Source organism: Oryzias latipes, chromosome 1, assembly GCF_002234675.1.
Source record: "Oryzias latipes chromosome 1, ASM223467v1".
In the NCBI taxonomy this organism is placed as follows: domain Eukaryota; kingdom Metazoa; phylum Chordata; class Actinopteri; order Beloniformes; family Adrianichthyidae; genus Oryzias; species Oryzias latipes.
Genome location: NC_019859.2, coordinates 19,918,205 through 19,934,081, shown reverse-complemented (window position 1 = coordinate 19,934,081; position 15,877 = coordinate 19,918,205). Strand labels below are relative to the sequence as shown.

The following is a 15,877-nucleotide window of genomic DNA, read 5'->3' as shown; positions in this document are numbered from 1 at the left end:
CATCTGTGTTTTATTTACAAAGTAAAAACAATGGGGCGAATTCCATAAAAATATTATAAATATATATAAAATGCCACATGATATATTTTGACTATTTGTGAGATTATGACAGTTGCACTACTTGCCTATTGGGGAAAATATTTTTATTTTCTTTACTTAAAAAAACCCTTTTTGTAAAAAAGGCTTAATTTTTTTAAACTGTTTAAACACTTATTTTCCGTTAGGAGCATATAGTGCTTGTTCATCACACGGAACGGAAGTCCAGTTTTATGAGGTTGGTCGAACTCTTTGATGGGGCGCACCCTGTTGCTAGCTACGTAGCAATAGCATTAAGTGCATTAGCGACGCTGCACAGTTACACTGAGGAGATGCTGAAGGATTTATGAGCAGGGCACAGCCGGTTCTGCTGTTACCCCCCAACGTCAGTTAATACCGAGAACACGTACAAGTAACGAACGGGACGGTTTTCATCGCGTTACTTTAGCACACACACAGTGTAAGCTAGTTTAATAGCTTCCTGTTGAGCTAGCTGTAAGATTAGTGGTCGAGTTTGAAGTGGCGTTGATGTGACAAACGATCATGTTTCGTGGCGTGACTCACCACTCAGAATCCAGACGGTGTTCAACTTGACGCGGCCGTGTCATCCTAGACTAAAACGGTGAGTTTCGCTAGTTCTTTTACGTAGTTAACGGGACTTTCTCGGCGAATTAGTGAAGGAACCAAGCCAGCCGGGATTATTACAGACATGTCGGCGCTAATCAGCGTTATTGAAAGAGTTGGAAAACTTTCTGGGGATGTGTTTTTTGATGTAGTCGTACTAGACAGTCAGTGGGAGTTATTTACATCAATCCAACGCGGGCTAACTACCTTACTTCATGTTAAATTAGTAATAAAAAGTGTGAGTTTGTGTTTTTATTGAAACTCTAATTCAATTTCAGACAAATTCATAGAAAAGAGAATGACTTAGAGGTTCTAATTTACTTAAATGTTCTAAATGTCACTTGACTTGTGTCAGCAACAACTGCGTGATCGAGAATGGAATGAATCACGTGTGATCATGATTGTGTTAGTTGTGTATTTATATAGTGCTTCTCTAGTCTTTTTCTTTTTTTTTTTTTTGCAATTCAAAGTGCATTTATCCCTTTGTTTTTTATCACAAATTACTGAGCTAAAGATAGATTCATATTAAAAAATAACTTATATGCATCAATTTATTGTTTTGCCCAGGAATCCATTAACACGCAGACTGTCAAAGTCAGGAAATGAATCACTGTAAATGTAGGCGAGGATTCCCTCTTTCACTACAGTTTATTTAGACATGACGATTTATTATCGTCAAACTTTATAAAACATAGTTTCTCATGTGTGAGTTGACATAATTTGGATCATTGCTATACGTATCTTTATGAATAACTATTGTAAAGACACGGCGATGAAAATGGTGTTTTGAACATGTTCTTGTAGCATTTTCTCATGATGTGGGACATAAATAAAAAAAATTAAGCTCAATATTCCATTTCTGGGCATTTCTTTATTCAAATCATTGTGAATGAGTGACAGTGGCAAAAATGCAGTTGGAAAAGATTTGTAGTTGGGACGTTGAAGCTACTACAGCAGACCACAAGCTCCCTGCTCTGCTCCATTCTGATGCCTCCACTTGCAGACGACTAGATCCAAGACTTTATTTTCCTCTTCTGAGCCGCCATCTGACGTAAAACCGTACGGCGGGATAGTCCAATGTTTCTCACCATTTTTGTTCGGTTGGTAGTGTTAGGTTGGGGTTGTGGGGGGCTGTAAGCTGTTGTGAGAGTGTAAACAGGAGGATAGGAAGTGGGCAAATTTCTAATTAACTACTGCAGCTTTGCAGAAACTACATCCTAAAAAATGACAGATGTTTGATATTCTGGCTAGATAAAGCATAATATAATTAAAAGACCACTGAGAACATAAATCAAAAGATGATTGGAGTGGGTCTTTAGTCTTTAAGTAGATAAATCTGTGTCCCAGAACAACTAATAATTATATTTCCCTCCTTAAGCTCTAATCTCACCCACGGAAACCGCAGACTATTGTGATGTCGGAGCCCAAGCCTCCTACTCCAACCCCTGGAGACACATACAAGGGTTGGCTTTTCAAATGGACTAATTACATAAAAGGTTACCAGAGACGCTGGTTTGTTCTCAGCAATGGGTTGCTGTCGTACTACAGGTAAGCACATGTATCATTCATGAACTTCCTTCCAAGAAAACGTGGCCTTAAGAAGAAAAGTGTGTTCAGGGTCTGAAGAATGTGTGCATAATTTTACCATACTAGCTTCCACAGTGAAGCAAAGAGGTATTTGGAAGTCACAGATTCTGCAAGTTGTCCTTCAAAAGATAAGAGATCTGTAGTGTTTATCATAAACATACTTCAACTATTGGAGACAGAATGTAGAATCTAGAAAGTCATATTTTATAAAGGATTTATGATGGCTTCTAAAAGTTTCAGTTTTCAGTTTGGTCTGTTTTATGCTATATTTATGAAGTAAAACCGTTTTATCTGAGTGGAAAGTTCTTTGTTTTCAGTAGAAACACAACTCTTGATAAGAACTTGTTCTCAATATCTTAACCTATATAAATTTGTTGCGTTGAGATTCCACAGTCTTGACTCTGTCTGTTCCCAGGACACAGGCGGAGATGGGTCACACATGCCGGGGCACCATTAACCTGGCCACGGCCAACATTGCAGTGGAAGACTCTTGCAATTTTGTTATTTCCAATGGAGGGGCTCAGATCTATCACCTAAAGGCCAGCTCAGAAGTGGAGCGGCAGAGGTGGATCACTGCCTTGGAGCTTGCTAAAGCAAACGCCGCCAATATGCAAGATGAATCAGGTGACAAGAAGATGGTTGCAGATTACGGGGATTTTCACATTTAAAGGGCCTATATCATTTAGCTTTAAAGTATATTATAATCATTCCTCAAGAAAAGAAACCCCAAAGCGGTATTTTGATCCGCATTTCTAAGTGTTCATCTAAAAAGCTGCGTGCTGAGCACCAGCCCCTCCCAATCCATGAAAACAAGCGGGTTCTCTGGAACTGACAGACCAGAGTGAACCTGCCAGCACCGCCCCCAGGCTAACAAGCACTCACTTTCTCAGCTGAGCTGGCAGTGATCGACTAAAACACTTTCCTTTTAAATGCACATCCATCTTAGCAAGAGTTTGGATGTTTTTGTTTTGTGGGTGAGACGCAGACACGCTGCCGATTCGGGCTCCAGGTAACGTCATGAAATGGGCGGCACCCACAGTGAAATCTGGTGCCTCAAAGATCTGGTTGTCTTGCTTTCGAGTAGGAAAATATCTTATGAAAATAGCTGATATTTCATTAAAAAAGTTGTTTTTTGTGTGAAAGGTAATATATTATCATATACATTAATATATTTGACTATAAAAGACTTAAGAAAAGCATGGTATAGACCCTCTAAGTTCCCTAATCATGCAGTTTCTTGCAGTATTTCTTTGTCTTTACGTTTACCGATGGTCTCTTCTGTGCCTCTTCAGATGATTCTGGGGATGATTGTTCTACACTTGCTCCTGTCCCAGGACAAGGCGGCGGCTGCCGGAACTCAGAATTGCAATCCACATTACGCACCTTAAACAGCAAGGTGGAGGATCTCTCCACCTGCAATGATCTAATTGTCAAGCATGGTTCTGCCCTCCAAAGGTACTGGATGTATGAGTAAAGTTACCCCAGACCCCCAAAAGTAAAAAATTAGTTTGCCCACATGGTCATCACAGAATGTGGTTAAAGAGCCACTCTTATCATATTTGGATCTATTTTTAAGTGTTCTCAGGAGTCCTTTAATTATGATTATGCCGTTTTTAGGTAAAATGAAAAGAACCTGTGTCGTTTTCTAGGACGTATTTTCTGCAGAGTGGCAGTAGTTCATTAGAAATTCACCTCTGAGTTGTGGGTGGGACCATTGGGACAGAGCAATCCTGCCCCCTTTCCCCTCCCTGCTGCTGAGAGCCCTCTGTTTACATGCTCTGCTAGCTTACAGGGAGAGCGAGCAGCAAGCTTGTGGCATACCAAATTCATCACAAATAAGATCTTTTTCTAACAGCTTTTTGTGCTGCTCCTGATTCCATCTTCTAGATAAATTTCTTCCATCAGGAAAAATGCTCCAAGAACATTTTAAAAACACAGGAGCCATAGTTTTCATCAGAGTGGGTCTTTAGGCTAAAACTCATTTTTGTCTGTCATCTTAGTTGATTGTTAGTCCACTCGGCTATAGTTTTCTGGTTTGTGTTTAGGTCTTTGTCAGAGCTGCAGGGATTGCGTGTTGGGGCCGACATGGGGGAAAAGATCAGGCAAGTCACAGAGAGGGCCACGCTGTTCCGGATCACCTCCAACGCCATGATCAACGTGAGTGCTGCTCCGCGACGGAGTGCCGCCGCTTCTGCTGATGTGAAAAATGACTGACGTTTCCCTCATGTTCCTGAAGGCATGCAGGGACTTCCTCTCACTGGCTCAGAGCCATAGCAAGCGCTGGCAGAAGTCCTTACTGTCTGAAAGAGACCAGAGGATCCGTCTGGAGGAGACTCTGGAGCAGTTAGCTAAGCAACACAACCACCTTGAGCGAGCTTTTAGAGGAGCTACAGTCCTCCAGCCATCGTTCAGTAATCCCAGTTTAAGCAGCAAAGGTACAGCTCTCGTTATAAACTGTCTGAAAATACTCCTTCATGTGACATATTTCTGCAAATTAGCTGAGCCTTTCAGTGTTAATTCTTCCATTGTTCCTGTTAAAGACGGTCCTTCAGGAAAAGGAGATGCAAGTGATGAGGATGATGATAATGAGTTCTTTGATGCCATGGAAGACCCGGCCGAATTTATTACTGTTCCTGCTGACCCAAAATATCACAGGTTATTTCGGCTATTCATTGCAACTTTGTTCTGTTAGCTTCTGAAACTCATTTAGATTCTTTTGGTTGTTTTTTTTTTTTTAATAGGCGATCTGGCAGCAACATCAGTGGCTTCAGCACCGAAACTGGAATGGATGATCAGTCGGTAAAAGTGACAGTTTTCTTTGTAAACGATGCCTCAGCGTGATGAAGACTCACACATTTTGGGGATCTTTTCCTCAACAGTATGATGAAGTGTCTTTGGCCTCCAGTGCCGAGTCCTCTCAGCCACTTGAGCTCGAACCAATCAGACGAAGACGAACACGCATCCCTGACAAACCCAACTATTACCTCAATTTGTGGAGCATCATGAAGAACTGTATCGGAAAAGAGCTTTCAAAGATACCCATGCCTGTGAGCAGCCTGTTCCCACACGAGCGCACATTTTTCTTTTGAATGAAATATCAAATGAATTCACCAAACTTCCATTTATTTTTATCTGGCAGGTGAATTTTAACGAGCCCCTGTCGATGCTGCAGCGTCTGTCTGAAGATCTGGAGTATTACGAGCTCCTGGACAAAGCTGCTAAATGTCATAACTCTTTAGAGCAGATGTGTTACGTAGCAGCGTTCACCGTCTCTTCCTACTCCACCACCGTCCACCGCACCGGAAAGCCTTTCAATCCTCTGCTCGGAGAAACCTTTGAGCTTGACCGATTAAGGGAATGTGGTTACCGCTCGCTTTGCGAACAGGTACGCTGAAATCAGCCGGTCTGCTCAGCAGATTCATTAAAGTGTAGGACGCTAGTTGTGTCTGATCTATATCAAACAGTTGAATATACAAAACCCTAGTTGGGTTTTATCAACTACCTCTTTTTTTTTTTCTTGCAGTTCCATGTTTGTTTGGGTTTCTTTTTGGACTGTGCATAATTTGGAATTGTTTTGTTGTGAACTCTGTCTCAGGTCAGCCACCACCCGCCTGCTGCAGCGCACCATGCCTTCTCTGAAAAGGGCTGGACGCTCAGACAGGAGATTACATTGGCCAGCAAGTTTAGGGGAAAATATCTCTCCATCATGCCTCTGGGTGCGTGTGTGTGTGTGTGTGTGTGCACATGTCTGTGTTTGTGCAACTGTAGCCTGAAAATAGTGTTTTAGTGTACAAGAAAAGCAAGTGGCTTTTTTTCTGTCTTCAGGCTCCATCCAGTGTTTGTTTGATAAAAGCAACAACCACTATTCTTGGAAAAAAGTTACTACAACGGTACACAACATAATTGTTGGGAAATTATGGATTGATCAGGTAACCTTAAGTCTTATTGGTCAAAACGATGCAATTTAGCATATCATGGCATATTTGTTTTTATTTTGTTTGTTGTTGTGGTAGCAATAATGCATTGTAAGCATTAAGATTTATCAAGCTTTTTTTCACTCCTTCTGTCAGTCAGGGGAGATAGATGTGGTCAACCACAAGACAGGCGATCGCTGTCACCTGAAGTTTTCGCCGTACAGTTACTTTTCCAGAGATGTTCCAAGAAAGGTGAGCGGTTCTATTTCCATTTCAATAGAAACGCATATTCACTTTTTTTAGGGGAAGGGTTGAATTCTCATTTATTTTCTAAATTAAAACATTTTCTTGAATTGATTCTTGTATTTTGTCAGATTGAGCTGAAAGTGTTCATACTTCACTTTAAAGCTTTTATTGTGAAATATGTTTATGTATAGAGTTCCAAATGCCACAAAAAGACTTCATGAGCATAAACATCAACAGTATTTGAAGCAGTTTACATTAGAACTACTATTGGGTGAAGGCGAGGTCCACCCTGGACTAGTTGCCAGTCTTTTGTTTGGCCTTAAATATATACATTTCTACGCATTATTCTTGTACAGTGGTACCTCATTTATGGCGCTAGTTATGTTCTAAAAAAATAACCTATGATAAGTGAAATCTGGGAAGTAGTTATCTTTATTTTTTACAAAATTATAAAGATTGTTAAATTCCTCACTACACACTTTATTTTCATAGACATACATTTAGATTTTCACACTTATCTCTTTTGTTGAAACTCTCAAAGTTCCACCTTTGCAGAAAAATAAGTCCAGAATTATAGAAGGAAACTAAATATCTGCTCGCAATCGAAAATGTATCTAACAAATTCAACACATTCTGTACAGAAGACACAGCTCAGAGGAGATTGGTTGAGAATATCCACAGCCAATCAGTACACAGAACACAATGTGCTGTTCAAAAAATGAAAGCATGTAAAATTACAATGAAAAAATCCAAACTTCGACAAAGCGAGGGACCACTGTACATCAAAACATAGCAGTGTGGTCTAATTTAATCTGAATTTACTTAAATTTTAGAAGGGCATAATCTAAAAATTTACTCCAAAGATAGTTATTTATGAGAGGATTTGAACAACAATTAAATTCTCCAATTCAACCGCCATTTATAAATGCAGACATTTTTATTATTCAGTTCTGAAGCAGATTTCTGTAAAAATGATTTACCGGTAAGCATGTTTTTCTCCAGACAAAAACGCTTTTTTTTTTTTTAAAGCTTTTTATCTCAATTAAATGTAGTTTTTCATTGTTGTTTTTCAGGTGACAGGAGTAGTGACAGATAAGGATGGAAAGGCTCATTATGTGCTGTCTGGAACATGGGATGAAAAGATGGAGTTTTCCAGGATAATGCAGAGCAGTAAGGGCGAGAACGGCACTGAGGGCAAACAGAGAACAGTCTATCAGACACTGAAAGCTAAAGAAATCTGGAAGAAGAACCCTTTACCGTAAGTGTTTTTGTAAGGAATGCCTGAACGGAGGTGGGTTCTTATCTGTGCTTACATTTGCTTTCATGACAGTGAAGGAGCAGAGAATATGTACTACTTCTCCTCCCTCGCCCTTACACTGAACGAACCCGAAGAGGGAGTGGCGCCCACAGACAGCCGTCGACGCCCCGATCAGAGGCTGATGGAGGAAGGCCACTGGGATGAAGCCAACGCAGAAAAACAGAGGCTCGAAGAAAAGCAGCGCTTTGCCCGTCGGGAGAGGGAAAGGGAATCGGTTAAAGCCGTCACCTTAGCCGAGGAAGGTAGTAGAACCATTAAGTAGTCTCTGCTTTCAACTCTCTTATTTTGTATCAGCTCAATAGTTTTTCTGTCTATTCTTTTTATCAATTAATACATGTTTTGTCCCCGTCTTACCCTAAGTTGTCTCTGTGGATTCATTCAATGACTCGGCTCTGAAAAGCAAGTACTTTTTATGGTCCCCCATTGATGAAGCCTTTGCATTTAGTCTAGAATTTAAAAATATACGTAGTTTTCTGTGTTGCAAAGTTTTATTCTGACAATGGTATTGATGCAGTGAGTAGAAAAAAATCACTCTTCCATTGGAGGAAGTTGAACAATATCTTGTGAATCCAGCAACTAAAAACATTAACTCCTGTATCTTTTTTTATCTGTCTTACATCGTTTTTTTTAGGGAATTTCTGTCCTTTCTTCTAGTTTATTTGAACCCTCCGAAAACCTCACCACAGTGTTTAAGTTAAATCCATAAACTTTGCCGTGCACAACACCTAACCTGTCTTTGTTTCGTTTAGCCGATGCACAAGAGTCCGCAGCAGCAGAAAGTGACATTTCAAGTGAAAGCAAGTATCCATTTTATGTTTTAATTGTTTTTAAAAAGTGTTTTATGTGGCATTTATTTGTATGTATGAATGTAAAATTAATATTTCTCTATTTCAAAGATGCTAATCAAGCATTTGCTCTGTCATTTAAGCCAGATCAGAAGCAGTGCTTTGGAATCAGTTTGTTTTTTTGGCCATGAGAAGAGTGCTTTTGTTTTTCTACTTGGTTGTGGCGTTTTTCTGGGGTGTATAAATGTAAAGACAGGGATGTACTAATGTGTCACGGATGTAAAGCATTTAGTGTGGGGTGGATTTTCCATTCACCTTCATGTTCTTTTACTTGTGCTGGGGTTTGCTCAGCAGACACTGAAGACTCTCCCCCTCAAACACCAGTTGCATGCAAGTAGCCTTTTACATTTTCTAACGTAGATTCCACATTTAGATAGTTTCCCTCTAATAGATTTCTAAAATTTTTATTTTTTTATTTTTATTATCATATATAGTTATTTAATTATTTTAATCCTTCAGCCTATTTTGGACCATCACAGTTCCCATACTCAAGCAAGTATTTGAAACACACAAATGCAGTAAAACAATACTGCATTAAAGTGAAGTCTATAATGAAGAAATTAGCCGTTTAATGCTGAATAGCTTTTTTTTTTCTTTACATTTTTGCAACTAATTTTGTTTTAGTGGAAGGAAAGGAAGGCCTCAATGGACCTGCAGCCAAAAGCAAGTAGCACCTGTCATTTTTCCTATGTGTTCCTTGCTGAATAGTTTTAGTTGACTGTAAAAAAATGCAAAGATGACCTCCTCAGCTTACTTAGAAGGTTAGGCAGCTGAACTGTCCGCAGTAGTGTTGCTTAGATCACACGTCTTTTGTATTGATTTAGATAGTAAATAAGCATTAGATGATGAACTGGAATAACCGCTTGGTGTCAGTTTTAATGATGCGTACACATCCTGTCGGTAAGTGAAACTGCACATTTCTGTGGTTCCATTAACAGGCAAACTTGGAAAATGATCAGCTGTGTTTTTAGAGAAGTCTAATTCTGCTTTTGAATGATTTCCTCGATAGCATTGTCTTTGGTTTTTCCCTGTAGATCTGAGTTAGATCTGGTGAAAAATGGATCAAAATAGGATTTGATATGATACTGCAGTTTGCAGTTCTGCTCCCATTGTTTAGAGGCAGAGACTGAAGGCCAAAATATGTCAAAAATCTCTTATTTTTCTTTTTTTTTGTATAACACTTCCTGTCCCTCCCTCCAGGCACCCATCAGGACAACTACCAACCGCTGTGGTTCAAGAAAATTGAAGAGGTTGCATCTGGAGAGACGTTGCACGTCTACAAGGGGGGATACTGGGAGGCAAAGGAGCAAGGAGTGTGGGACATGTGTCCAGAAATCTTCTGAACACAACCGTAGCGATGTCCAATAAAGCAAGGCTCGGAGACTTTTGATGTCAAACTAGCCTGAATGTCTGTGGTTTCATCCTATTAGCCCCTCCCCCAGGATTATGCTTGTCTTTACTCAAGGTAGATGCTCATGTGGCTTTGTTGTCACAAGTACAGCTGGTTGGCTTTCACTGCCCCAAAAGTACACCTATGCGCTCCCTACCAGAACGGAGTTTTGTGAGAAGTCCTCCTACATTTTTCATACAAATGCATTCTGTTGTCTGACAGTATGCATGTTTTTTTTCAGTTTGTTCTCTTCTTTTAGCACAAAAACAGAAGTTTATTGTTGAACTGCCGTGTAAAAATACTGTTTCCTACATCATTAATTCTGTAGAAAGAAGATACACAAGCCTTAGGTTTCTTTTTGTTCTTTGTGTGTATACATTTGCAATCATGTTGTTTATTCTTTCTGTGGATAATTTTTTTTCTTCTTGCCTGAACTCTTTCTTTTATAGAAATTCCTACTTTTGTCAGCATAATTTAAGTATTTCATTCTTCAAAGAATCCTGATTGGTCCTTTTTTTAATTCTGTTCATAATTTAATAAAATTCTTATTATTTTTAAATATAAAGCTTTTCAAAACCCGTGTTTAAAGAATAATGAAAATGTCCCAGCCACAAAGGTCTGCAAAGCACTTCTAAACGTGTTGTTTCTATGTGTTCCTCTTTAAATCTCCTTAGACTGAAACTGTTTCTGTTTTTGTCACTGCGCATGAAGGCCTTCCTACAGTCAACTGTTATATAGTGTTTGTATCAGAATTTATTGTACACCTTGAGGGGGGGTATGCTTGCTGATAAACTCTGATGCAAATTGATGGAAAAACAACTGTTAAAAAAAAGTGATTAAATAACTGAGTTCCACTTATACCTGTAAACCAGCTTGGTGATTTCCTTTGAGGTTATTGATATTAAACCTGTTGAGTGATTCTTCTTCTGTAATGTGCTGCATTTGTAGATTTTAACTAAGATGTGCCTCAATTTATAGCTGTGATACAAAGTGGATTAAATGAGATAAGGTAGCACTAAAGCAGTAAAAACTACATTTTGTTTGGCAATATGTCAGGAATTTAAAGCAGACAAAAACGTTTTTGTCCTAAATGCAAGTGCACTTGTACAAATAAGTCACTAAAAATTATAAGAAATAAGCAAATTCTTAATAAAATGGTGAAAAGATGGTCTAGAAATCAATCTAGAACACCAAAACAGTTGCATTTGAGTTCCCTCGTTTAATGTAACCTTTGCTTTTGTGTGCAGCAAAAAGTTTTTCATTTTAAACGGTATTTAATTTATTCCCAAGAGTTAGAATTGACATTTTTAATCTAACATTTACAGATTTTCACCGTGCTATACGGATGTTGTGTACTTTAAGATGTTGTAAATGTTGTTTTTGTCATAGCTCCTGGTTTTACGTTTGCGATCCCAAAAATGAATGTTTTCCTTTTTTTGTGGGTAGTTAATTCATTTTCACATATTATGGACTTGCAGAGATGTCACCTTGAATTATGCAGTAACTTTCTGTTCAAAGTTAGAGCAATAAAAGTGATCAACCTTTTAATTTTAGGAACTGAAATAGTGGTATCTTTAGGAGAGTTGACTATCGTTTCAAGCATTCACTTTTTTTTCTTGTTTCTTTCAGGTTGGGTTGTCTCAAGCCTGTTTGTGGTGTTCATTTTCCCAACAAACTATCCAATTACAATTTAAAATGGTTTATTAATTTTTAAAGGGAGGCCTTGCCTTTGTAATTTAATCAGTACAGACTGTTGGAGGAGAAAGATCACCTTGTGTGTTGTGTTTGTGTGTGGTAGCAGTAGTTGAGGGTTAAAGTATTATTTGGTTTTGTTGATAATGCCCTTGTATTTACTGTGTAAATAAAACTACAGTTATTTACAAAACTAGAAGGGTGTGTGCCATCATTTATTTATGTGTAAGATGAGTGTGTTTAAAAATGTTTTCTTAAGCTTAGGTTTAAGTACACTTTATGGTGTATTGTCTCTGCATATTATCCTGGAAAATAGTATCCTGGAATCAGTTTGTTTTTGGCAAGTAAATATCGAACCTTTTCCATTTGGGCAAATTCTAAACTGTAGACATATCAAATTCTTACTCGTTTTAAAATCTAATCTTTATTTAATTGTCTTTGGGGCATAGTTCCAATAGGGGGCGCCCGTGAGCTGATGGCGCGTCTGCGCATGTCAGAACCCTTTTGTTTATTAACCAGGTCGGTTCCTTAGCTAGCTGATGCTACAAGCTGTGAGAGCAGCGTAGTGTTGTCTTGTAAAGGACACCGCTGTGTTAGTTTACTACTGCACGACACACAGGGCGGTTCATTTAATTTATTACAGTCGTTCAACTTAACTTAGAGGAAAATATGGCGTCAAATCGACCAGGAGAGGATTCTACAGACGCAAGGAAAGACAATGGAGAACTGTGAGTCAATAATGTTTCTGTCACCTCTTATTTATGGACCTCGGTGAACTTGGAAACCCATTCACGTATTCGGACTTCCGGGAACAAATTATTTCGTAAACTTTTTTTTTTTTTAATTATCTCGTAAACTATACGTTTGTTTGCCGAACAAATGAGAAAAGTGTCAGTGTGTACACAGAGGCCTTTGGTGCATTTTGTTTTTGTTTTTCCATTTTATTCAGCAGATGTTTTAGAAAATACAGGAAATGATTGAGGTGAAGTACATGATTTGTATGCATGTGTGCTTGTTTTTAGCCTCTCTATAGCACTTTTCACCGCGTGAAACAAGAACAATACAAACCAACAAATGGATAAAATAAAATAAAAGAGCTTTTTTTTTTAAAGGAGAGTGTCTTCAACAGAAAATGGAGATATCTTTGGGGGTAAAAAACGAGGCCATGATTGTTTTAGGGCTGGGGAACTCCAGGCCTTAAGTGTCCGGGGTGTCTGCATGGTTTCCAGATAGCATTGCCATGATACTCACGGCTGATCACCTGGATCAGGTGTGTCCAGCCAATTGAAGCATGACAGAGCAAAATATGTAGGGAAACATGCAGGAATCCTGCTCTGCTGTACTCTGCAACATGACAGAAGAAAAGAGACAGTTACCTCCTAAAACAAACACTTTGTTCTTGCGGTATTCTTCCCAGAACTACAGATCAGTGAATTTTTATCTGACTTTTCTTGTTGATTTTCTTTTTATTATTATTATTAATATGTCTGTAATTTATGGTGCAGTAAGTCAGTAGAAGAGGACACTTCAAACAAAAATAATTTTTTTGAAGCCTATTAGTGCCTGTTTTTAAATGTAACATTTGAAAATAACTACCGTGTCTCTTGTGGCTTTGAACCCTCCACTTGTCCTTTTGATTGTTTCCTGTTTCGATTTATATCGTTTAGGTAAAGTTGATTTTGTGTTATGTTGTGTTGCAGGGCAGCAGGGGCTTCACCTGCTCCTGATCGCATGGACGTCGATGGGAAGCCCTCCTCTCACAGCTTTAGATACAGCCTCAACTTTCCCACCATCGGCCTCTGCATCATCATTAACAACAAGAATTTTGATCGAGGAACCGGTGATCCCTGTTTTTATTTCTATTTTCCTGTACTCTGGCATGGAAAATGATTCTATATTGAAGTGGTTATCCCAGCTCCTATTATTACAGGCTAAACTGAAGACTTGTCAGAAATAGTTTAGTTATCCAAGAAAATATATTTTCACAGATGTTGAGGAAAAACATACACTGTCAGTGATAAACATTAGTCTCTCACTTCTAAAATTTTGATGGTTTTGATTGGTTTGGCCCCTTTACTTTGTAACATTTGCTAATGAAATTAAGGCAAAGCAGAAATATAATGGAACCTTGTCTACCTTAAGTGTTTCATTTTTCTCTGTGGCCTGCCAGGATGAGCATGAAGCTTTAGATTTAATGTTTAGGTTCAGCTGTTTTATAAGACTGTACAAAACTATGGTGTAGTAATTCATAAACAGTCAAAAACGGATAATGTTCTGCTTTGTTAAATAGAATGTACAAATATTAAACAAAAAATAATCTATCAGGACTACAGTTCTTAAAATAACTTATCTGAAATGCAGCAGGAACCTAGTCAGACCTGCAGTAGCACATATACAACATATATTAAGCCTAAATGTGATTTAAAAAGCATGATTTATCCAGAACATACATTAAGAGATTCAGCTTTGCTCTGTGTATTCAACTTTTCAGTGTCCAGGAAGATGTTAGACAGTTTTGTAAAACATAATCATATATTTTTTTTTGTTTTGTTACAGCCTAGTTGTGACAAAAGAGCGTCTGATTAAGGCAAAAAAGTGACTTTTAATGCACAACAAGAGCTGTGGAAATAAATTTGCACATATTAAATCACTCTAATATGAGACCACTCATATTCGACCACTGTTTGAAGGTTTTTTAAGGAAATTTGTGCGGTTCAAATTCTTTTTTGTTTTGTTACTAAACCAATTGTTGCTGACTTTTTTTTTTACACCATTTTGTTCTGTTAGGTATGAATCAGCGAAACGGTACAGACATCGATGCAGCCTCTGCAATGAAAGTGTTTTCAAAGTTGGGCTATAGAGTGAAGATTTACAATGACCAGACAGTTAAACAGATTAAACAGCTTTTGACTGATGGTTAGTATGATTCACACTCTCTTCAAAATGCTACTTTTAAACATTCCAGTGCTTATTCATATAGATATTTATAATCCTTTTGGTATATTTTATTGCTTTGGATTTATTTTTGTTAGTATCAAGGATGGACCACAGTGACTCCGCCTCTTTCGTCTGCATCCTTTTGAGTCATGGCGACGAGGGCGTTTTCTTCGGCACGGATGGTTCGATAGAACTCAAAACTCTGACGTCCCTGTTCCGAGGGGATCACTGCAAATCACTGGTGGGAAAGCCCAAACTGTTTTTCATCCAGGTACGACCAAAGCCTCTCATTTGTTGCCCACCATCATTTTCCTATCAGTCTGTGAAAATGTTTGGTTTGGGTTTGTGGACACTGAAAGGCTTGCAGAGGCACCGAACTGGATGATGGCATTGAAGCAGATTCCAAAGAAGACACCACCAAGATCCCAGTGGAAGCTGACTTCCTGTACGCATTCTCCACAGCTCCAGGTAGCATCTTAAAACAGCCTTAGTTATTAGTAGCAGTTATTGTCTTAAATATTGTAGTATTCTTATTTTACAGCATTTTCTCCGTAAAATCCTCAGATGTTGTCATGTTTGTCTCCAGGCTACTACTCATGGAGAAACACCATGACTGGATCTTGGTTCATCAACTCTCTGTGTGAAATGCTCAGTAAATATGGCAAAGAACTTGAGCTCCTGCACATCATGACCAGAGTTAACCACATGGTGGCGGTAGAGTTTGAGTCCATCTCCACTTTACCAGGTTTTCATGCAAAGAAACAAATCCCCTGCATCGTGTCAATGCTGACCAAAGAGATGTACTTTTATCCTTGATGTGGGGCAGCGGGGCTGCAAAAGGTTTTTGGGGGTTTGTCATTTCTCTTTTCAGTGTCTTTCTGGATATCTTTCATAATCCACAAATGTTTAGTGTGGAAGAGGTACAACTAGACTGGCATGAAGTTTTTAGTTCTCCAAGTGCATTTCTTCTTGATGTGGTCTGTATCTTTGTATCCCAGCAGCCTGTGCTTTTAAACACGCTATTTTTATTTCAACATTTGGCTAAAGCAGAACAACTGACACGTTATTGCTGTGTTTGGGTTTTTTGGACAGCAGCTTAAAGTATATCAAAAGCATGCTGGTTTTCTTGTGTAAATGTTACACATTTCAGGGATATTCTTGGAGCCATTTTTGAATTAAGTTTGTGTGTGTAATCACAAAACTCTTCAAGGCTTTTTGTGTCTCAGAATCACTTTTGCATTATAGAGTGCATTCCAGAGCCAGTCTGTTATAACGGAATATACACGTT

The 15,877-nt window shown here is 38.6% G+C and overlaps 2 protein-coding genes across 3 annotated transcripts; both read left to right on the top strand.

Moving 5' to 3' along the window:
- Positions 1 to 170: 170 nt before the first annotated feature.
- Positions 171 to 11,848, top strand: LOC101161217 (oxysterol-binding protein 1). Of its 2 annotated transcripts, XM_011476946.3 has the most exons (18): positions 171 to 658; positions 2,039 to 2,208; positions 2,663 to 2,871; positions 3,540 to 3,702; positions 4,293 to 4,404; positions 4,484 to 4,682; positions 4,788 to 4,902; positions 4,989 to 5,046; positions 5,127 to 5,294; positions 5,387 to 5,632; positions 5,843 to 5,963; positions 6,073 to 6,176; positions 6,318 to 6,413; positions 7,481 to 7,665; positions 7,738 to 7,967; positions 8,086 to 8,124; positions 8,475 to 8,522; positions 9,771 to 11,848. In XM_011476946.3, the coding sequence occupies exons 2-18, from the start codon at positions 2,075 to 2,077 to the stop codon at positions 9,911 to 9,913; spliced, it is 2,370 nt and encodes a 789-aa protein (XP_011475248.2). In that variant the 5' UTR covers positions 171 to 658; positions 2,039 to 2,074; the 3' UTR covers positions 9,914 to 11,848. The 2 variants fall into 2 exon arrangements, with proteins under 2 accessions (XP_011475248.2, XP_011475258.2); XM_011476956.3 differs by lacking the exon at positions 8,086 to 8,124 and having other exon boundaries at positions 177 to 658.
- A 372-nt stretch (positions 11,849 to 12,220) lies between these two features.
- Positions 12,221 to 15,598, top strand: LOC100049265 (caspase 3B). The gene is given in 6 exon segments (NM_001104698.1): positions 12,221 to 12,380; positions 13,353 to 13,492; positions 14,440 to 14,568; positions 14,685 to 14,860; positions 14,949 to 15,057; positions 15,176 to 15,598. Coding segments are annotated over 6 exon segments (843 nt in total). The 5' UTR covers positions 12,221 to 12,321; the 3' UTR covers positions 15,406 to 15,598.
- The last annotated feature ends 279 nt before the right edge of the window (positions 15,599 to 15,877 follow it).

Coding starts and splice junctions, on each gene's coding strand:
- LOC101161217 (XM_011476946.3), top strand. CDS start 2,075: ATGTCGGAGCCCAAGCCTCCTACTCCAACCCCTGGAGACACATACAAG. Junction 4,903..4,988: donor GCTGACCCAAAATATCACAG/GTTATTTCGGCT, acceptor TTTTTTTAATAG/GCGATCTGGCAGCAACATCA. Junction 8,125..8,474: donor CAATGACTCGGCTCTGAAAA/GCAAGTACTTTT, acceptor TGTTTCGTTTAG/CCGATGCACAAGAGTCCGCA.